Source organism: Dipodomys spectabilis, unplaced genomic scaffold (genome assembly GCF_019054845.1).
Source record: "Dipodomys spectabilis isolate Male_0828 unplaced genomic scaffold, ASM1905484v1 ptg000001l, whole genome shotgun sequence".
Lineage (NCBI taxonomy): Eukaryota > Metazoa > Chordata > Mammalia > Rodentia > Heteromyidae > Dipodomys > Dipodomys spectabilis.
In genome coordinates, this window is record NW_024870678.1 from 33,011,769 (window position 1) to 33,035,858 (window position 24,090).

Genomic DNA, 24,090 nt, shown 5'->3' on the forward strand with positions numbered 1-24,090 from the left:
CTGCCTACCTTTTAGGGAAAGGGATCAACTCTTATATAAATACAAACAATGATGGTTAGGTTATTTTCCAAGAGAAATGAAGACTTCAGAAAGGAGACCTGCCACAGTGCAATCAAGTGATGGCCTGGTGACACAGGGACTAAAACAGCCTATGGTGACATAGTATAATATGGTGACATGGTATAATATTCTTGGGCTATGGATGTGGCTCAGAAGTGATAGGGCATTTGCCTACTAATATCCTAGTATATTTCTAGAAACTTGTTAAAAGGAGATTAAATTGCATCTGTATGTATGCCATTTAACAAAATTGGTAAATATACACTTAAGGAGAATTTCTTCCTGATGACTAAAATACAGATAGTTCTAAGCTTTAAAGTGACACGCTTGGGCAGCAGGAAATTATATTTCTTTGAAATTTAAATTTCCTGAAAATGCCAGATGGATGAGAAGTTATTCCAATCAGGAGGAAATTTCAAAGATAGAAACCCAAAACATGAGATGAGTATATAGTAAACTCATTGACTGATTTACTCATCCAGCAAGCACTTAATAAACATTATTCTCTGAGTTTGGCCAGATAAGCCACAGTAGTGAAGTGCAGGAAGATGCTTAGATCATTAGATGGTTAGATATGAACCTTGAGGCCAGGTATGATGGCTCACACCTATAATCTTAGTTGCTCTAGAGGTAGAGATCAGGAGGATTGTAGTTCTAGGCCAACTTGGGGAAAAGGCTAGTGAGATTTCCATCTCAACTGATAAGAGCTGAGAGTGGTGGTATACACTAAGACTTGGACAGCGTAGATAGGAGGATAGTAATCTGGACTTAGATTTGAGACCCTATTTAAAACAAAATAACTAAAGCAAAAATGGCTGGAGGTATAGCCCAAGTGGTAGAGTGGCTGCCTCATAAACTTAAGGACTTAAGGCCTTGGATTCAAAACCCAGTCATGCATGTGCAAGTACACACACATACACATTCTCTCTCTCTCTCTCTCTCTCTCTCTCTCTCTCTCTCTCTCTCTTTCTCTCTTTGTCTTTCACTTCTTTCACATAGCTTTGTTTTTTTGGATGATATTGTTCATTTAACTTTGATGTACTGAAGACAAAAAATATCCCCATTTTATAAGGCATCTTAAAAACAAAAAAACACCCACAAAGTTCTTCGGATCCTGTGTGTATGGAGGGTATTGATTCTGGAGTGATCTGTAGGGCACAGGAGGACTTAAGTGGCAACTGGTTAGGCTGTTAGCTTCCAGCTTCAAGGTCACGGCCCTGTTTGGTGCAGAGAACCCCCTGGGGGGCCAGGGCTGGGCGGATCTCAGGGGCTGAGCCGGCCCGGGATGGGCACAGTTGCCTTGGCTTGCCACGGAAGCAGCAAGATGAGGGACATAGCCAAATCTGTCATATGGTGAGATGCTGAAGGATGCATGATGTTAAATCAGACATTGGCATACTGACCAGGATAAGGAGAGACAAGAGTTGGTAGGGTGGTTCAGACATTCCTCACCAAAGACTCCAACTAGAGTCCAGCTAGCTTAAAGAGAACCATTGGTCATCTTGAGAGAAAGAGAAGGGTGCTGTGAGCTCCCACAGTAACGTCACTCTTGTGTCCCATTTTCATTTTTGTTCCTCGGTTTAGTATCTTAGATTTCTGGATCAGCTTTTAGAGAAAATGAACTTGAGCCAGGTGGCCGCTGAGCTTGGCTTCGACATGCAGCTGGGTGTGATCTTAGCTCGCGCAGAGCAGCTGGCCCGCCTTGAGAGCCTCGCCATCACCGAAAACAAGACTATTGCCCACAATTTACAGAGAAAGGTAGGGATGTTGGAATGTAATGGTGTTGGAAAACGACTTATCCTCTCCATAGTCACCAAAATGGCTGAGATCTTATATCTACGCACGTATTTAGAATTGGAGTTTTGATTTCGGGTATGAAGAGTTGCTATGTGTGTCTTCTTTAGGACTATCCCTAGTGTGGGCCTTATGCTCATAGGTCAAATCATAGAACAGACTGGTGCCCAGAATCATTACATCTGTGTTCATTCAGAAGGATGGACAAGAAGGGGTTGAGGAAGATGGATGCAAAATCACATGCAAAACCCAGGCATTGGTGGCTCATACGTGTAATCCTAGCTTTTCTGGAGATTGAGATCTGAGGATTTGAGGTTCAAAACCAGCCATCCTGGGCAGGAAAGTCTGTGAGACTCTTCTCTCCAGTTAATTACCAAAAACTCAAAAGTGGAGCTGTGGTTCAACTGGTAGAGTGCCATCCTTGAGGGACAGTGCCTAGGCCCTGAGTTTAAGCCTCACTACCAATGCCAAAATCAAAAAAGTTCATGCAAAAGCTATTTTTTAAGAAGGTACTCAGCAATTGCTTTGTGACCTTGGTCAGAATGTGGTCTTTGTGATGGCCAAAGCTAGCTGCAAGGGAAGCTTGCAAGGTAGCTGCCACTACTTTGGTAGAAGAGGAATAAGGTGGCGGGGGGGCGGAGGGGAGGAGGGGAGGGCTGCACCTATTAGCTCTATTACAAAGAAAGTAGAAAGAGAAAGACTCACTTTTCATTCACCAGAAGGCAGAGTATGAAACAGCTTAGACCAAATGAATGAATAAATGGATAAAAGGGATAAAGTATAATTATCAGTTATATAATTAATGGTATTTGAGAAAGAAAAAGGGAAAGCACAGATGTGTTCTTATAATAGTTCTTAGGAGAAAATTCTGTGGCTGAATTCTTGTGTAGAGGCTGTGTAATGAGTCACATCTGGGCTCCAAATTTGCCTTTACCAAGCTGTGTGACCTTGGACAAATTATATACCTCTCTGTCCCATCACATTAAAATAGAAGCAACGCATATCCCAAAGGATGGTTAATTTTTAGTAAAAAATGTTTTTGAACTGCATTTATCTGGAAATGTATCTGGAGCTGTATTTTTAGTCGGCATATATGAGTCCTATGAGGGGGAGGATTTTTATTGTTACATCTCTACACATGTGTAATGCAATATTCTAATCAATTTCACCCCTCCACCATACTACCTGTACTCTTCCCTTTTTGTTTTCATAGCTGTAATAGTCCATTTTGACACTATTCAGTTTTCTTTGTCCTCCTACCAGCAAACCCATCCTGGAGAAGTAATACCAGGGATATTAAATTGAGCTACGATGACTTCCAGATTTCTCCTCTGATAACTGATTTCCTTCATACTTAATACCCTTCCTTCTTTAGCATTGCATAGGTATTAAAACCACTCATGTATAGAACTTACTGGGGTAAATTTGTAGTGGAGTGGAATTTGACTTGGAGTAGTTCAAGAGTGCTGGGCATCTGCCTCTTAGCCTAGCTGCATGGGAGGTGGGGGTAGGAGAATCACCGCCTGAGGCTAGCCTGGGCAAAAGTGTGAGACCCTATCTGAAAAACAAGCTAAAGCAGAAAAGGAATGGGGTCATGGCTCAAGTGTTGGAGCACTTGCCTAGAAAGCATGAGGCTGGGTTCCAACTCAAGTGCCCCTCCTCCAAATAAGAGCTTGAGAAAGATGGGGGTAGAGGAATATTAGAAAGGCTCGCAGAAGGGTGATGCTGGCATGGACGTAGGTGTCACCGCGAGACAAGAAGCTCAAGGTAGCATTTTGCGAAGTCTCCTCGCCTTCTCACACTCCACACCTCGCAAACACAGAGTCAAAAAACAAGGGAGAAAGTGAGGTTCAGCAGGAACTCCACCCCTGCTCCCCCATTTGTAACGATGACAAGGGTGTCTGGATTAAATACCTATATTACATCTTCACGTAGCTGAGATCGCAGGCATGTGTCACTGTACCTGACCTTCCTCTTTGGCAGTGTCTGAGAGGCTTTATTTTGTAACAGAGTAAGGCTTCTGTAGTCTGTAAGGAGGGGAGGGGTGGGGGAGGGGGCAGTGTATGGCCCTGGCCTGGAGATGAGCAGGCACCTATGTCAGAGCAGCGCCATGAAGGTCCCGGCCATTGTACTTTCGGGATATGTTGCATGATAATTTAAAATAAAGAACCAACTACTCTCTTCCCATCACCCCAAACTGTTCAGGGCCTGTGATATTTACAACCATTTCCCTTAGGCTTCATAGAAATACACATAGGGTTCCATCTTAAGAGACTTTTTCTGCTTCATGAGTGGGTGACCGGTATTGCTCAGGGAGATCTTTCCTTTCTTAGTCGTTTTCTCAAAATCATTCATTTCTTGCATCAGTTTGATTGGTCATGTAAGTAAACTTGAGGCCTCGTTCCCTGCTTGGTTGGTGTCTCTTAGCGGTCAAGTCTATAACAAAATCCCCTAAGAAAGACAGCCATCTCAAGTCTATTTCTTAGATCTTGATTTTAAATATATAAACAAGGCTTCCTTCAAAGTCCCCTTAGTTCACCCTACTGTAAAAATACATCATCTTTCATACTGGGTAGCACTCAGCCTTGTTCTGAGTGTTCAGATTAGCTATCTAGGTTGGCAGTACTTGTTTGTACTCTACCTTGTTTCAGAAAATATTAGTGCAGGTATTGTGGCCATTGAGTGACAGAGAGGACTTTGTCTCTGTCTTACTGAATTCTGCTCTTGATGAGCCTATTTTATTAGCCTTAAAAGAGATCTCTCATTTGTATTATGCAGCACGAAATGTTGGCGAGAAGCAGCTGTGGAGAGCTGACTTCTTTGCACATTTTCTGGGCTTCTTTTGTCCCATACTTTGCAGCTCCAAAATTAATTCTTGGAAGAAATGTGAATTTATATAAAAAAATGCAATCAGCGCTATGAACCCACTGACCTTTTTTTTTTTTTGAGGGTTTACAAATTAGCCTTATTGAAGTGTAGATAGAAATCGACATTATCTGGGTTAACTCATTTATATTTACTGACTGTTCAATTATTATTATTATTTAAAAAAAACCCCTCTGTATCTAACCAGCTCAAGACTCAGAAAGAAAGACTGGAAAGCAAAGAATTGCATTTGAGCCTCCTCCGGCGGAAAATAGCCCAGCTGGAGGAGGAGAGGCACATGCAAAAGGCCTTGACTGTGGAGAGAGACGAGGCCCATCTTACCATCAGGAAGCTGGAGAAGAAGGTGGAGAGGATGCAGAAGGAGCTGAGCACGTGTCGGGAGTCTAACACGGAGCTCAAGGCCAAACTAGCTGACACCAATGAACTTAAGGCAAGTGTGTGGCTCTGAGTTCTTGTTTTGTTTTGTTTTCCTTTTGGCACTTAGTTTTTTAGCTTTTTCACTCAAGACTAGTGAGCTGTGCTCCACTTCTGGCTTTTTGGTGGTTATGTGGACAGGAGTCTCATGGACTTGGCTCCCGGGGCTGGCTTCAAACCCAGATCTTCAAGTCTGGACCTCCTAAGTAGCTAGGATTATAGCTGTGCCTGGCTGCTTGTTTTTATTTTTCCAGCTGACATTAAGGTTTATGTACAAGAGGAACAGCCTGAGGGTGGGAATGCCAGAGAAGCAAATAATGAAAGCTTCTGCCAACTTTCCAGAGTTTGGGGGGAAAAGGCAAAAATTGTATACAGCAGAATAATATTTATATATATATATATATATATATACACACACATACATATATATTTGATCAATTTAGTACGTCTTCAGTATTTGAAAAGGGGCAGTGTTAAAGACAGAAAACAAAAATGTTTCTTCAAGGTGTAGATGACTGTGTCATAAGCCTGGCGGGAGGCTTTCTCAGGTAATAATTTCTTAGGGAGAAATGAGAAGAGTAACTCCCCATTTACTAAGGTTAATTACAGCATACCATGCAAAGGGTTAATAGAGGAGGGAGATGTGGTTCCTTGATTCAGTGTTTGACTTGTGACAAGAAAGAAGTGAACACATACAGGAATTTAATGAAAATTATTTCACTGTTACGCATGAGCACTGCTGTACACCCTGTCCCCAGCACAGTGGACGGGAGCCTCCTGGCTTTCAGCAGGGAGCCAGAAGCCGACTTTTGCAAGATTTCCAAATCTGGACACAGCCCATCAGGGACAAAGCACCTGGAATGGAGCTGGCCTTGAACATATGGAACCTTCTAGTGACACACGCCTGTAATCTCAGCTTCTTGGGAAGTGGAATGGGAGGACTGTGTTCCAAGGTCAGCCTAGGAAAAAAGTAAGAGACCCTATCTGAAAAAAAACAAACTGAAGCAAAAGGGCTGGTGGCATGGTTCAGAGGGTAGAACCCTTACCCAGCAAGGGAGAATTCCTGAGCTCAATCCCCAGAAGGAAAAGTTACGAGAAATGGACACCCGTGGAAAGACAGCCCAAGGAACTCAGAAAGGAAAAGGAGCTTCTCTATGGTAGACAAGATATGGATGAATATTTTGATTGGCATCTCAGGGACCAAGAGGGATTCTGAACAGGAGGGTCACATTGACAGGAAAGAGACAGAGAAATCCTGGAGAGACAGAGGGAGGGCACAGTTCTCCATCAGGAGGCGGTGACCCCAGTGTCCCAAGTCCTGCGGAGGAGACAGGCTGTAGGAATGTCCGTGACCCTGGGCTCTGGAAAGCTTCAGCGGAGACTGGATTTGATGCAGGACTCACTCCCTAAACATTGCAGAAGATGATCAAGTATGCTTTCTGATGGAAGAGAAGAGATCTCTAACTGTGGACACACTAACTGGCAAGCTCATGCCAATGGTGGTGAGCAAGATGCCACCTATTTTTGTTCAGTGCCTGGGCTGGTCCCTGTATTCAATTAATTATTCATCAAACAAACTTTTTTTTAGACACCACCAAAAAAATAAATGACCTTATTGAGTTCCTTTGTAGGGCTGCCCAAGTACAATGAACTGGTTAGCTTACTCCAACAGGAATTGATTGGCTTGTATGTTGGAGGCTGGAAACCTGAAACATGAAGTGTGCCTGGCTGTTGCTTTGAGCATCTGTTCTGTGCCTCCTCTGTGATTCTGACTTCTGCTGGCTGTCCTTGGCCGACAGCAGCATCTTTTGATTTCTGTCTCCACGTGACCTTTTCTCTTGCCTCTCTTTGCCTGTTGTTGATAACATCAATCATAGTGCTCAGAGGGCTCTTAAACCCAATGATCTTCACATGAGATCCTTCCCTTAATTCAATCCTTACAGGCTTTCATTCTAAATAAGCAACGTTCTCAAGTTTTAAGTGGACAACATTTTGGGGTGGGGGAACTCTTCAATCCACAACTCACTAAACGGACAATTTCATCATTTATGGAGGGACAACAGAAGGTAATAATTGGATCCATTTCTGTTGTTTTAAAACTGGAAAAATAATCTGCCTACTATAATATTGATCCTCCCTCCCTTTTTTTGTCAGTCATGGGGCTTGAACTCAGGGCCTGGGTACTGTCTTTTAGTTTTTTTGCACAGGTAGCACTCTACCACTTAGAGTCACAGCTTTACTTCCAGTTTTCTGGTGGTTAATTGGACATAAGAGTCTCATGGACTTTCCGACCTGGGCTGTCTTCAAACTGCCATCCTCAGATCTCAGCCTCTTGAGTAGCTAGGATTACAGGTGTGAGCTACCAGAGGCTGGCTACAATAGACCCTTTCAAAGTCTATTGTTCCGTGGTTTTTGGTGTGTTGATAAAGCTGTACTGCCATCACCAATGTCTAATTCTAGATGATTTCAACGTCCTCCATCCTTCCCTCAAGCCCTCTCGTGAGCAGGCAGCCACTGGTCTACTTTCTCGCAGTTCAGCACTGTTTATTTTGGACCATTCATATAAATGGAACCATATGATGAAGGGTTTTTTTCTCTATGGTTTCTGCCACTTAGCATATGTGACACTGAATTTTGAACAAAGTCTTGTTCTGTTGTCCAGGCTGGCCTTGAACTTGCAATTTACCTGGCTCAGTCTCCAGAGAGACTGGGATTTCAGGTGTGTGCCACCATACCTGTCTTTAATCATAATACATTTTTTATATGATGCAATCCAAACCAACAAGAGATTTTACCATGATGAAATCCAAACGAACAAATGACACAAATAGAATCAAAGTAGACATATTAGGCACAAGATGACAGATAATACTATCACTTTTTTTTGTGTGTGTACTATTACTGCTTGAAATCAGGGCTCTGACCTTGGCCAGCTTGCTTGGTCTGTTGGTGGTCTACCCCTTGGACCATGCCTCCAGTCCAGCCTTTTGCTTTTTATTTTGCTTCTTCTTTGAGATAGAATCTCATGGAACTTTCTGCCTGGGCTGATTCTTCAAACTATGATCCTCTAGTTCTCAGCTTGTTGAGTAGCTAAAATGACAGGTACATGCTATCAGCTAGATGATACTACTTTACCGAGATTATTATTAACAAAAATGTGTGGTACTGACTGCTAAGGCTGCGGGTTATTTGGAGTTTGCTTACCTACAGCTGTTTTCCCTTGGGATGGAGCCATTATGCTAGCATGTGCATTGTTTTCCCACTGCAGACATTCTGTTTGTACCACCCATGTATTTCATATAACCATATTATTTATATCTTAATTCTACCGTTGCTCTTTTGTCATTAACCTAAGAATATTATATTACCATAGTATGGGTTGGCACACACATAGCCTTGTAGATTATTGCAGACACTGAAATCACGTGGCAAAATTTTGGAGCATGTAGCAAACTGTTAGTGTAAGTCATAAAAGGCCAGATGTGCATGGCCGGATGGTGTGATGTTTCAGCTGCATGTGTTAAAGCACGTGGGAATAGACGTCTGCCCCTTTCTCACTGGAAAGAAGCATGGAAGTAGGCCCTCCACGCTTAGCTGGACAGCTCTGTGGCCATCAGCAACCGGCTGTTCCATCCTGCTGTAGCGTCTTAGTGCTCCCTCAGCCCACAGGAGCTGCTGGGGTTCCAGCCCCATTCCATTTACCAAGCTGGAGAAAGGTGGAGGGACTGCTTGTGTGCCATTTTCCAGGAATGATATAATACCTAGTGTGTCACCATTGGCCAGAACTTAGTCTTCATTTCAATGAAGCCAGCCTCAGGAATGGGTCTTTATTCTGAGAAGTAGGACAGGAAGGAAGGCTAGCTGTCTGGTGAAGAGTGATCAGCTAGTCGTCTATACCCCAGGGGCCAAGCCTAGTAGGGAGAGGAGGCCAAAACGAAACAGCAAGACCACCAAAACCCAAGGCCATTATTCTCCTCATTACTGTCTTCATCAGGGAGCAGTGTTCCCAGCCATTAGCCAGGTGCTCTTCCTCCTGCCTCTCATGACATCTCCAGCCTATGTCAGCTGTGCCCAACTCCTCCTCCACTCCAGGCCTTTCCCCCACCCGACTCTGCAGCCTTTCCCCTCTTCAGCCTCAGCCTCCCTTCTCAGATTCTGCTCTGACCACCCAGGCCTCTCCTCCTCACTGGTACATAAGCCAGGCCCGTGGGGACTGGAGGCAAAGAAGGGAACCTCTCTTTCCTACCACTCCTCCCCTGCTCTCCCCTCCACTCCCCTGCTCTCCCCTCCCCTGCCTTCTCCTTCCCTCTCCTGCCTTCCCCTCCCCTCTCCTTCCCTCCCCTGCTCTCCCCTTTCCTCCCTTTCCCCCTCCTCCCTTTCCTTCCCTCTCATCCCCTGTCCTTCCCTCCCTTTCTTTCCCCTCCCTCTCCTTCCCTCCCCTGCCCTGCCCTTTCCTGGCCTCCTCTCCCCTCCCCTTCCTTTCCTGTTCTTTTTTCTTCCTTTCTTCCCTCCTTTTGGATAGTACTGGAATTTGAACTCAGGGTCTCAAGCTTGCTAGGCATGTGCTGAGCTACTCTGCCACTTGAACCATGCCTTGAGTTGCAGTGATATGTTTAACTTGTTCTTATACAGGCGATGTGCAGAGAGGGCACAGTTACACAAGGCAGGCTAAAGTACATTTCTGTTTGGACAATGTCACCCCTTCCCTCCCTCACTCCCCGATGACATTTTAGATGAAGCACTTCAACTTTCCAGCTGGAAAATGTAGATATTCAGAGGACGTATGTAGGGCTCTATCATCTATGAATATACACGAACACATACATGAATATGCATCTCACATGTATGACATACATACCATATGGTCTCCCTCTGCAGCCCAGGCTGGACTCGAACTGACTGTCCTGTCACATCCTCCCGAATGCTGGGATTATAGACTTGTACACTCAGCTCTCAGCTTCTTTTAAGTCTACTTGCCTTTCCTTTTTGGCTACACTAGAGAGAGGATTGCCTGGCAGGTTTAATGGCTGCTTGGCCCAGGCTGACTGTGCCATGCGCGAGGCTCCTGGGAATGAGCTCTGCCGCTGCGGAAGCTGCTGCACTGCCACACCGGTCTGTGGCCAGTTTATGGCCAGTTCTGACTCCATGGAAAGTTGGGGCACCGTCTGTGCTGAGCTCCTGGCTGGCTCAGCATTCCCTCAGGGGGATTAAGAAACCGCGTTAGTCCCACCGCACTCCCAGGAGTCCATCCCATCATCGGATTGACTTTACGAGGCTGAGCCTCTGTCACTGCCCCTGGCTCCCAGCTCCGTCTTGGCTTTGGCTGGGGGCCTCTGGTTCTTGGCTCCTGACAGCAAGAACACAGGCAGCCTCAGGACTGTGAGGAATCTCCTAGGTTTCAGAGTTCGTGGCCATGCATGTTTCTCATTAAGACCTCATCCCTGTTGCTTCTTAGTCTCCAAGCTGTGTCTCGTCACCTTTGGAAGGTAGCCTACAGCAAACGTTTCTCCAGTGCGAAGAGGAAGGCTGAAGATGTCTCCTCTGCAAGGACAAAGCTTTGAATTCAGCATAACAATCCCAGTACCTTCCCACTTGGCTTTGGATCAGTAAAGCCATTGGTCTGTAGAGGGAATCTGTGTAAATGGGACACAACTTTGTGTCTATATTGATCTATATCAAGTGCCAAAGGCTCATCCCTGTAATTCTAGCTACTCAGGAGGCTGAGACCTGACGGTCAAAGTTTGAAGCCAGCCTAGAGAGAAAAGTCCATGAGATTCTTAACTCCAATCAACCAGCAAAAAGCTGAAAATGGAGCTGAGACTCAAGTGGCAAAGTGCTAGTCATGAACAAAAATCCAGGTCCTGAGATCCAGCTCCAGGACCACACAAGAAAATGCATGAATAAAATAAATATATATTGAATTCATCAAATGCCCATGATTTGTAAACTGTTTGATAGTCTCTAGAATATTCTATTTAAGGCAGTATGTTTATATCATTTATATAAACATTATGTTATTTGAAGTAGTATGTTTATGTAATTTATGTATAAATGCATATATTCAAAATTTTTTACTGATAGGATCCATGATCATCAATATAGCACCATGTCTAATGTTTTGTTTTGAAAATTTCAAGTCTGAGAAGTTTTAACAGTATAATAGATACTCTTGGCTGTCACCTAGGTTATAAACATTGCTGTATCATGCCTTGTGTTTGTATATGTATGTGTATATGGGTTTAATTTTTGCTGAAGCATTTGAAAGTAAGTTGCAAATTAGTTTGACAATTTACCCCTAATTACCTTCCCGTGTGTATTTCTTTCTCTCTCTATTGTCTTTACATAGTTGCACAAAGCAGGTTCAATTCAGCGTGTTAGCTTATGACATGCTGAGTTATGACAGACAGCTTGACCAATGTCTCTCATCTTCTTCCCCATCTGTCCCAACCCCCCTCAGCCTCTCAAGTTACCTGGTTCCACGTTCACATGTATCCATTGAATATGATGGGTGCTTTGCCTCTCCACCTCCCTCATTTCCTCTGCTCTCTTTCCTCTTGTCTATGTTCCAGCTTCCTGGTATTCACTTTCTCAGACTGCATGTTAGTTGTTCAAAGGAATGATAGCATGTATCTCTTAAGAACAATGATACTGTACCTTACCACAATGCAATCGGCACAGTCGGGACTATCCGCTGAGAAAATATTCTGATACAATGGTAGCTCATACACAAACCATATCCAGATGCAGATTTTGATAACTCAGTATCTATGAATGGTCTCCAAGCTCAGACCCTGGAGACTTACAGTTTGTGGATAGCATTCCGATGCCTCAGGTGCCTTCTTGTTTGGCACCATTTTATGGGCTCTGGTCCCTTCCCTCCAGATGGAAGCACTTTATTTTTTCTGTATTTCCAGAGCTTCAGAATTTGTTCCTTTGTCCACTTGTTAGCAAGTCCCAAGCTGCTCTCAGCTGCCAAAGGGATTTTTGTCTCCCCCCTACCCCGCCCCCCACCCCATGAAGTTCAGTAGCTATGCCTGGTTCAGGTGTGTCTGCTGTTGGCTTCTTTCTGTCCAGCATCTTTCTTAGCTCTACCTAATAAAACAAACACCACGCAGTGTGTCTTAGAAAGACTAGAAATTCAGTTCTCATGGTTCTGGAGGCCAGGATGTCCATGGTCAAAGCGCCGGCAGATTTGATGTCGGTGGGGAGGTCTTGGTTTCTAGTTCACAGACAACACTTTCACATGTTGGAAGAGACAGAGGAGCTCCTGGGGGCCTCATTGGTAAGGGGCAGCCCACCCCTCTTCTCTCATGTCCTATGTTGGATGTTCAGTCACTACAAAGATGCACGCTAAGTCCAAGACAAGGGAAAATTGTCAGTGTGTGACAGTGGCCTCTGCCTATGATCCACAACATCAGCCCAGATCCTCCTGACCAGCGCCACTAAAGGGTCATTGCTAGCTTTATCATTATTCAGACGAAAGAAAACAATACAACGTCAGACCCTAAGCTCCTCCTCCCTAAAAAGGTGAGCTTTCATTTGTCAGGAGCATCAGTGACTTAAGTATCTTTTCCCATCTCCTTTTCCCTCTCAGGCTATTGCTTCGCAGCCCCCTGCCTCCCCAGCTCTCCCCCACACCCTGCCCACTTTCTTCAAGCAGCGTTTCCGGCAGCCTCGTTGGCATGGACACATGCCTTTCTTCCCACTTTCTGTCAATTCTTTGTTTTGTAGATTAATTTAGTTTGCCAATACTAACTTCTTTACCCTGCGGGTTTTCTCATTGCTATGCCGAGTGCCTGACATGCGCAGCTTAAAAGGAGGAAAGATTGATGGTTCATGAGTTCAGAGGGCTTAGTCCATGGTTGCTTGGGTGTAATACGCTGGAGCAGAGCATCATTGTAGGATTGTAGGTGAAGGATGGGGGTGGAGGGGGGAGGAGATTTTGTATCTCATGGTTGACAGGAAATGGAGTGAAGAGGAACCTGAAAAGCAGGTGTAACCTTCAGAGGAGCATTCCACTGACCTAGTTCCTTCAATGAGGTCCCACCTCATAAAGTACCCAGAAATCTCTCCCAAAATAGTACTACTAGCTGGGGACTAAGCATTCAATGTGAGTCTGCAGGAGACATTTCACATTCAAAGAAAAACCCCTTAATGGGCCCTGGGGGAAACAGAAAAAGTAGCTCCATGAATGTCCTTTCTTCTTAGGAAAGAAGGGTTGGGGGAGAGGAACAATAAGCACTCATTATTTGATATCTTTTATTTCATCACTTTCATACCAAACTTTTAAATGACTTGAACACAACATTTTTTTGAAGGTGCTTTTGCTTTGAGAATATGCCCAGAGACCTCTTATTTCTTAGAAAGTCCAAAATTTAATTTGGAGCTCTGTTCATCTATATTCTTTGTTCAATCCATAGGAAATAAATATTTATTTATGTGCTTCAAAGCAATTTATTTTGGTGTTGTTTTTCCAGTATTAGGGTGAAATTTTAGGCTCATTTGATAATTCTGTGTTTAACATTTTGAAAACAGCAGTATTTGAGTTCTAATTTTACCTGTCATTACCTGTCATTTTTACTTCAGTCATACATGTAGATGTTACCTAGTAGCTCATTTATATTTCTTTCAAATGATTATTTTAAAAATATTTTGTGTCAGCCTAGCATTAGTGGCCCAATGCCTGTAATCCTAGACACTCAAGAGGCTGAGATCTGAGAGTGGAGATTTGAAGTCAGCAGAAAAGTCCATGAGACTCTTATCTCTAATTAACTAGCAAAAAGTCAGAAGTGTGGATCAAGTGAGTGTTCTAGCCTTGAGCAGAAAAAGGCAAGTGAGAATGTGAGACCTTGAATTCAAGCACTGGTGCCAGCACACACACATACACCACACACACACACACACACACAATCTGTGTCCATACAAAACTGCTTACATTTTATTGTGATGAAATAAAAATAACACAAAATTTCCTGTTTTAGCCATTATTACGTACACAATCCAGTGGCATTAAATTCATTCACACTTTACAACCATCACACCATCTAGTTTCGGAACTTTCCCGTGATTCCCAATTGAAACTCTGTGTCCATGCGCACCCCCTGGTGATGTCTACTCTGTGTTCCGTGTCTGTGAGCTAGCCTGCTCAGGTGTCTCATACTGGTGCCATTACGCAGCACCTGCCCTTCTGTGTCTGGCTTATTTCACTCAGTGCAGCATTCACAAGGTGTTCTCATGTGGTAGAATATGTCAGAGTGTCATTCTCTTTTTACTTGAGTTCTTTTGTGAGCTGCTCTGGTACGATCTTTAACAATAAGCTAATAAAGAAAACATGTCTCCTCTGCCAGGATCTTCTTTGTCTTGGCTCCAAGGTTCTGGATGACTCCTGAGGGGTGAGGACCGTCCCCTCCCTTCATCTGCAGTGGGATGTAGCAGCCACCTCCAGCTCCCGTACCCAACAGTGGAGTCAGAAGTTTCTGAATTCCATAGTGTATATATTCCACATTTTCTTGATCCATTCATCTACTGAGGGGCATCTGGGTTGGTTCCATATCTTAGCTATGGTAAATAATGCTGCAATAAACATAGTTGTGCTGGTAGCTTTAGTGTGGTCTTGTTTGTGATCATTTGGGTAAATGGCCAAAAGTGGGATTGCTGGGTCATATGGGAGCTCTATGTGGAGTCTTTTGAGGAACCTCCATACTGCTTTCCAAAGTGGTTGAACAAGTTTACACTCCCACCAACAATGCAGTAAGGTTCCCTTCTGTCCATCCCCTCCAGCATCTGTTGTTTTTAGAGTTCTTGATTATAGCTATTCTAACTGGGGTGAGGTGGTATCTCAATCTTGTTTTGATTTGTATTTCTTTTATGGCTGGAGAGGTTGAGCATTTCTTCATGTGTTTATTGGCCATCCTTCTTTCCTCTTCTTTAAGTCTTTAGCCCACTTATTTATTGGGCAGTTGTTTCTTTGAGGATTTATTGTTGGAGGACTCAATTTTTTGAGTTCCAGGTATATTTTAGATATGAGACCCTTGTCCATTGTATGGCTAGTGAAGATCTTCTCCCAATCCGTGGGCTTTCTATTGATCTTGCTAGCTATGTTCTTTGCCATGCAGAAGCTCTGCAATTTCATGCAATCCAATTTGTCCAACCTTTCTTTGATTTGTTGTGTTTCTGGTCTCTATTAAGAAAATTTCGGCCTGTGCCAAGAAAACTTATGGTTTCTCCTATTCCATTCTGTAATGTTTTCAGAGTGTCTGCTTTGACTCTGAGGTCTTTGATCCATTTGGAGACGCATTAAATTCCAGTTTGTTGTTTGTTATCTGTATTAATTTTATGTATGGAATAATTTTGGGTCATAGTCTTTATTTCATGCCAGCACCCTTTGTAGAAAAGACTAACTTTACCCCTGAGTTATCTCTGTGGCTGTCATCTCTTAACCAATTGTTGATCTCTTTACTGCATTTTGTACCTGCTTATTCTGATCATTTCATGTGGATGTAAAAATAAAGCATGATATTTTGTACTTGAAAAAAAAAGAATTTTCTGAATAACTGTGGGCCTAGAGTTTCCTCACAGCAACCAGGACTTCCTGGGAGGATGTTAGGTGGGACTTCCCTGGGCTCCAACATTAGAAGATGAGGTAGTTTGTTCTTTCTACTACTTGTATATAAAAGATGGGGATACATAGGCAGTACACTTTTCTTGAAGGCTTTAGGTTTATATTTTGGTTTTACTTTTGGTGGTACTAGGTACTAAACTCAGGGTCATGCCACTTGGCATGTTCCCAGACCTGCTGCTTTTAGTTGGTTTTTCAGATAAGAGCTTCTGCTTTTACCTGGGTTGATCCTGGACCATCCTCCTCCTATTTCTGCCCACCAAAGAGCTGAGATTACAAGTATGTGCCACCTGACCTGGTTACTCACAGGCTTGATTTTAGTATCCTGCCTAGAGAAACAAAATTGCTCACAATATTGCCCTCTGCAGTTTTCTCTCCTTGATTTTTCAAGTAAAGGTATTCTAATATGGTATTCATAAGCTGGAACTGTCTTCAATCATGTCCATTCAGCATACAGTGCTTAGCCACATCTGTATGGCTGGCTAGGATGAATTCAAGTCTTTGTTCATAAAAATAATTGTATGACTATTGATTTGTCTTGTTTATGCAGCTTTGCTAAATCAATATAAGAGAAATGATCAGCATTCTTTTGATTTCTCAGATTAAAACTCTGGAGCAGACCAAAGCCATTGAAGACTTAAATAAATCCAGAGACAGGCTGGAGAAGGTGAAGGAGAAGGTAGAGAAGCAGTTGACATCGGTCAAGTCAGAGCTGGGTTCTTTGGAACACGAGGCCAGGGAAAACAAGGAAAGGTCGAGAACCATGATACAAGTGGTAACCAGTGAAGTGAAGACCCTCAAACAGTCTTTGGAAGAAGCGATGAAGAGGGAAAAGCAGGTGGGCACAGATCTGGTGGGGAAATCTTGTTTGGGAAAGGACAGGATACTTTAAAAGCTCGATGATTGCTCATGTACTTAAAAATATGCACTGCTTCACGGCTCTTTGCGTCAGGGCCGTGCTCATCTCTGTGTCTTTCCACATTTTAGTGCATGTTCTGCCAAAGAGAGTGTTATTCATATAGTCCCTTAAAAACAACTTGTAAAGCTTTCTATAGTATTTCAACATATCCATCCTCTAGTGAGCTGGGTTTTTTTTTTTTTTTTTTGGCATTCTAATACCATTATAGTTTTCTCTAAGAAAAACAATTCCCATTTGTGAATTGTGGCATGTGGTGATATGCTGAGCAGTGAAATACCAGTGAGAAGCCAGATTCTGGCTGTGGTGGGGATTTTGGTTGTGTTTGGTGATGGCCTGTGGCATCTGCATCATCTCCGATCTTCTCATTTAACACTGAGCAGGGGTTGCGTGTCAGGGGAGAAGCCTTATCTCCCGCACAGATCCGTTGCAGGAAACAGTCACCACTGTCAAACAGTGGCACCCAAACTTCATGGTCAACCAAACCCAGATGGAAGCCATAAAAAGAGAAAAGCCTCATTGGCTGGCTGGCTGCAAGGAGGAGCGTTTTATCTGGTGAGCACATCAGGTCAGACATAAAGGAGTATGTCGCGGGCAGCCTGACCTGCCTTGCCTTGGCTTTCATGTCACTCTCTCTGAAGCTCAAAAGGGCAGAGAGTGGACGCTGGTCCTAGGATTTTTTTTTTCTCTTTGGCTGTCTCTGCTTTGACTCATGTGTCAGGCAGGGTTGGAGAAAGCCAAACTACCACAGCAAATGTTCTCAGAAAGGAAACATCTCAGGAATGACACGTTTTGGGTCACATTGAAAAGGGTGGGAAAGTCTGAGGGGAATCTCGACATCTGGGAGACCTGGCTGGCCTCTTAGTCTGTTTTGGTGCTGTAAGAGAGTGGTAGAACTGGGGAGGTGTTCAACTAGATGCCTAATTCTCATCGTTCTAGAGCTGGAAAAGGTCAAGGTCAAAGTGATGGGCAGATGGTGTTTTCTCATGCCGTCCTCACATGGTCCAAGGAACAGAGCAGCTCTGGGCCTTTTGTAAGGGGATGGGGCTCAGCCATTGGGCTGTCATGAAGCCTAGTTAACTCCTATCATGATGTCATCAAAATCTAATTAACTCCCAAAGCCCCAGCTCCTGACCCCATGGGTGATTATATCACATGGGTTATATTCATGTCTATCAATCTATCTATCTTCTATCTTCTATTTTATCTATCTGTATCTTCTATCTTTCATCTATGTATCTGTGTATCTATTTTCTATCTGTTTTGGGGGAAGGACACTAGCATCCCAGTGCCATCATGTGAAGAGAACCCTCAACATGGAAAGGCTATTGGCTATTGAGGAGTTGGGAACTTCCATAAAGAGTGTGGGCTGGGCATGTTGGATGGCATTCTCCTGATACTACTCCATCTCAGGTTGAATTTTACCTTTCCCAAAATGACAGGTACTTGTACTGAGGTGCTATCTAGATAGGTGTGTGTGTGTGTGTGTGTGTGTGTGTGTGTGTGTGTGTGTGTGTGTGTGTGTGTGTGTGTGTGTGTGCGCGCTGGTACTGGGGCTTGAACTCAGGATCTCTGTGCTTTCTCTTAGCTCTTTCACTCAAGGCTGGCACTCTATCATTGAGCCATGCCTCTAACTTGCAGTGTTTTGGTGATTAATTGGAGATAAGAGTTTCTCCGGTTTGTCTGTCAGGGCTGGCTTTGAACATGATCCTCAGATCTCAGCCTCCTGAGTAGCTAGGATTATAGATATAATTCATGGGTGCCTAGCATCTTACCTCTTCTTACTTTTTTCCCAGTCCTGGGGCTTGAACTTAGGGCCTGGGCACTGTACCTGAGCTTCTTTTGCTCAAGGCTAGCACTCTACCACTTGAGCCACAGTGCCACTTCCGGCCTTTTCTGTTTATGTGGTACTGAGGAATTGAACCCAGGGCTTCATGCATGCTAGGCAAGCACTCTACTACTAAGCACTCTACTACTACATTCCCAGCCCATCTTCCCTCTTCTTGATGGGCAAATAGTAGTCCAAGGTCAGTGTAAGGTCACAATCAGTGAGGGGGCAGGCTGTGTGGCTTGTCTTCCTCATAATCTAGGAAGCCTCCTGTTTTCATTGGCTTTCTTCCCATTTGTTCTTTTGCTAGTTTCAGAAGTTTAGTCCTCAGTTACAAGGAAGAAATGCTTACAATTCACTGACATCCCTACCAATACATACATCATGCATGCTCTGTAGCACACAGAACACACACAGTCTTCTTTCACTTATTCCCAGCTTCAGGATAGGTAAGTTCATGGAGAATCCTACACTGGAAATGAAAAAAAATGAAGTTTAAGTGAGGTCAGAGTCTCAGTTATGGTTGTTTTTTTGTTTTGTTTCTTTTGTGTTTTGACTGGGCCTTGAACTCAGGGCCTCATGCACTTAGTATTTTTAAATCAAGGCTGGTATTTTCCTTTTATTTTGAATATATTTATTGCTGTTGTAGAGGTGATATACAGAGGGCTTACAGTTATGTAAGTCAGGTAATGAGTACATTTCTTTTTGAACCATGTCACCCCTTCCCTCATTTTCTCTGGCTGGTGCTTTCTTTACTACTTGAATCTCACCTACACTTGTGGCTTTTTTCTGGTTAACTGGAGATAAGAGCCTTATGGACATTTCTTCCCAGGCTGGCTTTGAACCTTGATCCTCAAATCTCGGCCTCCTGAGTAGCTAGGATTACAGGTATGAAACACTGGTGCACAGCTGAGTGAAGATCATTTAATTGGGGATCTTGATTCACTAGCGAGCTCTCCTACCATCAATTGGCTCATCAGAAAACGGATTATGAAAGTACCAAAGCTAAAGGGACTTCGTAGGATACAAGTCCATGTTTTACTATCATCTTAATTAATGAATTAATTTGGTGTCAATCCTGGGCTTGAACTCAAGGCCTGATGCTGTCCTTTAGTAGTAGTAGTAGTAGTTGTTGTTTTTGCTCAATGCTAGTGTTCTACCACTTGAGCCACAGCATTTCTGGCTAATTTTGGTAGTTAATTGGAAATAAGTAAGATTTTCTGCCCTGGCTGGCTTCAAACCATAATCCTCAGATCTCAGCCTCTGAAGTAGCTAGAATACAGATGTGAGCCACCAGCGCCAGGCTTAGTTTTGTGTTCTTGTTGCTGAATTTTACCCAGCAGTAGTTTCTGTCCTGTTAACATGTTTCTGTTTGTTGTTGCAGCTGGTGGACTTCAGGGAGATAGTTTCTCAGATGCTGGGCTTGAACATGACCACTCTTGCTCTTCCTGATTATGAGATCATCAAGTGTCTTGAAAGACTGATCCATTTACACCAGCACCATTTTGTGACCTGTGCCTGCATCAGTAACCTCACAACAGGGCAAGATAGGCACCTGGGAGACCATTTAAAATTTCTTCACTGAACACTGATCTCTGAGAGGGAGGTGGAGCTGAGAGATGGCACACAGAGTTCCATGTCACAAAGTCTTTATAGAAATGTGATCGTATTCTTCGATAACTTAGTATGGCTGCACCATGGGCAGAAAAGGATCTCAGAGGTTCCAGCCCCACACAAATGTTCAGTTCCAAAAGCACCTGTTGCTTCATTTGCTAGTGCTCTGAGATTGAAGAATCCATCCAGACTGCATCCTTGAGTGGGGAGTACGAGTGGACAGTTCCCAGTGATGACATAGCTTTTTTTTTTTTTGAGTTGGAGTTTTACAAGACAAATCAATTCTCATCACAACGATGGGCAGAATCTTCTAAAAATTGTTTTTTGATATGTGCTTTTATTTCATGCATAGTAATTGTACCTGTTTCTGGGCTACAGTTCATGAGATTTTTATCCCCAATGAATCACTAAAAAGCCAGAAGCTGTGTCTCAAGTAACATAGCACCAGAACTGACAGAAAAATCCAGATCTTAAGTTTAGGCCACAGTATGGTGTGTACACGAAAGCCTGTTTAAAATGTTGCTATTAGATCACATCTGATGATAATTGTGAATGTTTGAACAGGGCTGCTCAGTTCTTTAAAAATGAAATCTTCCACGTGAACACAACCCCACCAGGATAAAGCAGTCCTGTTCAGTCTTATTCACTAATGGATCAAATATACTACAGCAAGGAGAATTTTTCATGATTCTGACTTTATAAAATAAAAATATAGGCTGAGAATGTGGCTTAGTAGTAGAGCGCTTGCCTAGCATGCCATGAAGCCCTGGGTTTGATTCCTCAGTACCACAGACAAAGCCGGAAGTGGCGCTGTGGCTTAAGTGGTAGAGTGCTCGCTTAGCACAGAGAGGTTCAAGGACAGAGCCCAGGCCCTGAATTCCAGCCCCAGGACCCACAAAAACCAACCAACCAAACAAAAAACCTCTACCAGTTGCTGACTTCGTTTACAATTTTTATTGTGCAAATATTTTTCAGGAAACCATTTTCTTGATTTTACTGAGAAAAATCTGTTGTCTCTTTTAGATTATCTTAATTTTTGCCATATAAAATGTCTACTCTTTTTGAGGAGGTTGTGCAGATAGAAACTAGATGAAGAATTTATTAGGGTTTTTTTTTTTTTGAGGGTTCTGGGTGTTTGAACTCAGGGTCTTGAGCGTGCTAGGCTGGCATTCTACTACTTGAGCCACACCTCTAACCCTAATTTCTGCTGATTATTTGGGATATGGAGTCTTGTGGACTTTTCTGCCCAAGCTGAACTTGAGCTGAGACCTTCCAGATCTCAGCCTTCTCAGCAAGATAAAAGACATGATTCACCAGCTGGCTAAAATGTCTAAGTCATTATTGTCTTATTGAAATTAAACATAGGATCTAGTGCATCTAAAATTAAGAAAAAAAGGGCAAAATATACAACCATTTATAAATTTTTTTTTTATAAAATTGTTTTAAAAAGTTAAAAAGTCAATGTCATAAATAATGGGCAAGTTACTAGTTGATGGAGAAAAGGTTAAAGAGAAGTAATCGTTTCAAAAGCCAAAACTAGATTAGATCATGGTTCAGATAAAAAGGCATAGAAATATTCTTATGACAATTGGATAAACATGAATGTGGGCTCAAGACTAGATGACATTTTTTTTCAGTTTTGAATCTTGATAAATGTGCTACCATTGATTGTTAATTTTGCAGTCATTAAAAAAAATCCCAATACCCATAGTGCTATGTGAAATTAGTGATAAGGTGGAGGGAAAAATCAACACATTATTTCTAATAAAATTACCATCTAATAAGCGTAGATCAATGGTGAAAACAGTGAGGAAATGAAAAGTCTCCCTTCACGGTTGGAGGACAGACTCAGAGAAGGTGGCCGTGGTCCGATCCGGGGCAGGCCATCTCTGCCTGGCTTTCTCCCTGGTGTGCGAGGCATTGGTGTGCCAGTGTGTGAACAGGTGTGGCCCTGACTGAGGTCACAGCTGGGTTTCCCCCAGAAGCCTGAGATCAGCCTTGTGTTTTCTGCAGCCCATGGAGGCCCCACGCTAGCAGAAGTGGCTGTTCAGGTCTACCTTCCCTCAAGAGGAGGAAATGACGGCACCGGGCCTCTGAAGCCTGTTCACATGAGTGTGTTCGCATCATTAAGGAGACTGCTCCTGCACATTCTGTTTGCATTTTCCAAAGATTGTATGTCTTTAATAAATTTATTTTCTCTGTAGATTTATTTCCTACTCAAGTCAATGATACTTTCAGCAGTATCTTGAACAGCACAACTGTGTCATTCTTCCAGTTTTGATTGATCATTAATTATATGTTAGGATTCATAAAAGAGACTGACGATAGTCTATATTAGTGCCAGCACCACACTTTATCCCATGAAATGATATTCCATTTATCCAAATGGTTGTCCAAATGGTTAACCAGATGGTTAGTTAGTACTTCTACTCTAGGAATCAAATGTGCATACAATAATAAATACATCCATCCATAGAATAATGTTCAATATACACAGAAGCACTAAAATGTTTAATTTAGCTGGAAGCCAGTGATTCATGCCTGTAATCTCAGCTATTCAGGAGGCTGAGATGTGAGCATTATGGTTTGAAGCTAGCCCAAGCAGGGAAGTCTCTTAGCTCCAATTATCCACCAAAAAAGCCAGAAGTGTGGAGCTGTGGCCACTCAAGGTGCTAGCCTTGAGCCAAAAACTCATGGATGGTACCTAGGCCCTGAGTTCAATCCCAGGACTAGAACACACACACACACACACACACACACACACACACACACACACACACACACACACACACACACACACACACACACACACACACACACACACACACACACACACACACACACACACCCCAAAATAAAAGCTTAATTAAAAAAAAAAGCCATAGTGATTTACAGTGGAAAAGATCCCTAAGGTAAAGTTAAGAAAAGTAACTTTTAGATGTGCATATCTGCACGTAAATATTTGTCATATGGACAAATTGAAAATCTGTTCACATCGCCATTTCTCTTTGTCCCCTTGTTAAAATGCCAGCCATTTGTTGGTTTTTCTCTGTGGCGCAGGTCAGATTTGGCAGGCAAGCTTCCCGTTTTTATGTTAGATTTTGCTCTTCTGTAATATCTATGTATATTTTATGTTGATCAATAAAATACACCAGGGTGCTGTGATTTTAAAATAAGGGCTTAAATATTTAATATGAACTCTTCTACTCAATACACTCGAGTGATGTTGTTACTGAGGTTATTATTCTGGCCACTGAGACATCTGAAAATATTAGTGTAAAATATCTCCAGAAAAACTGTAAGCCTGGTCCATGTAAATATCCAGTTTACAGAGGCACAGAGGTGATTGTGATCTGTGGGTAGGGCGGAAGAGCGCTTGCAGGAATCTATAATATTGACCTATATTGATGCCAAGACTTGGAAGTCTGGTTTTTAGTGGGGCAGAGTTTCATAGCAGTTCCTCATTTATGCAGCAGTTATGCATGTGAGTGCATGCTCCGGTTACCTACTCATCAGCAAGGAGAGTCTAGATGTGTCTCTCTTTCCTGTGTGGCTTCCAGATGTGTGTGTGTGTGTGTGTGTGTCTTGATCTGCTGGCACTCTACCACTTAAGCTATGTCTCCAGTCCAGCTTTTCTAATTTAACTGGAGATAGGAATCTTTCAGATTTGTCTGCCACAGCTGGCTTCAAATCCTGACTCTCAGATCTTGGCCTCCTAAGTACTAGGAATACAGGCAGGAGCCATAGGAGTGCATGCCATGCTCTGATTATGGCTCTTTTGAAGCTTCCAGTAGCTGATGAACACTTTGCCTCTGATCTTCATTGTGGTTACTGCCTAATATCCTGTTGGTTCTGTCTTTCTCAGACTTTGCAAATGGCTCATGGATATAAACCTTCCACCACACAGAGAGCTGTTTTCATTTTGGTTGACTCTTAAGGTGCACAGGCCAAACTAAGCTA

General features: G+C 43.0%; 1 protein-coding gene across 1 annotated transcript in view; it reads left to right on the top strand.

Moving 5' to 3' along the window:
- Positions 1-20,375, top strand: part of Ccdc170 (coiled-coil domain containing 170) — a 74,236-nt gene extending 53,861 nt beyond the window's left edge. The window contains exons 8-11 of the mRNA XM_042683688.1: positions 1,645-1,818; positions 4,928-5,170; positions 16,374-16,610; positions 19,901-20,375. Of these exons, the coding sequence (XP_042539622.1) occupies positions 1,645-1,818; positions 4,928-5,170; positions 16,374-16,610; positions 19,901-20,101 (855 nt within the window). The 3' untranslated portion in view covers positions 20,102-20,375. The remainder of the gene's footprint in view (positions 1-1,644; positions 1,819-4,927; positions 5,171-16,373; positions 16,611-19,900) is intronic.
- The last annotated feature ends 3,715 nt before the right edge of the window (positions 20,376-24,090 follow it).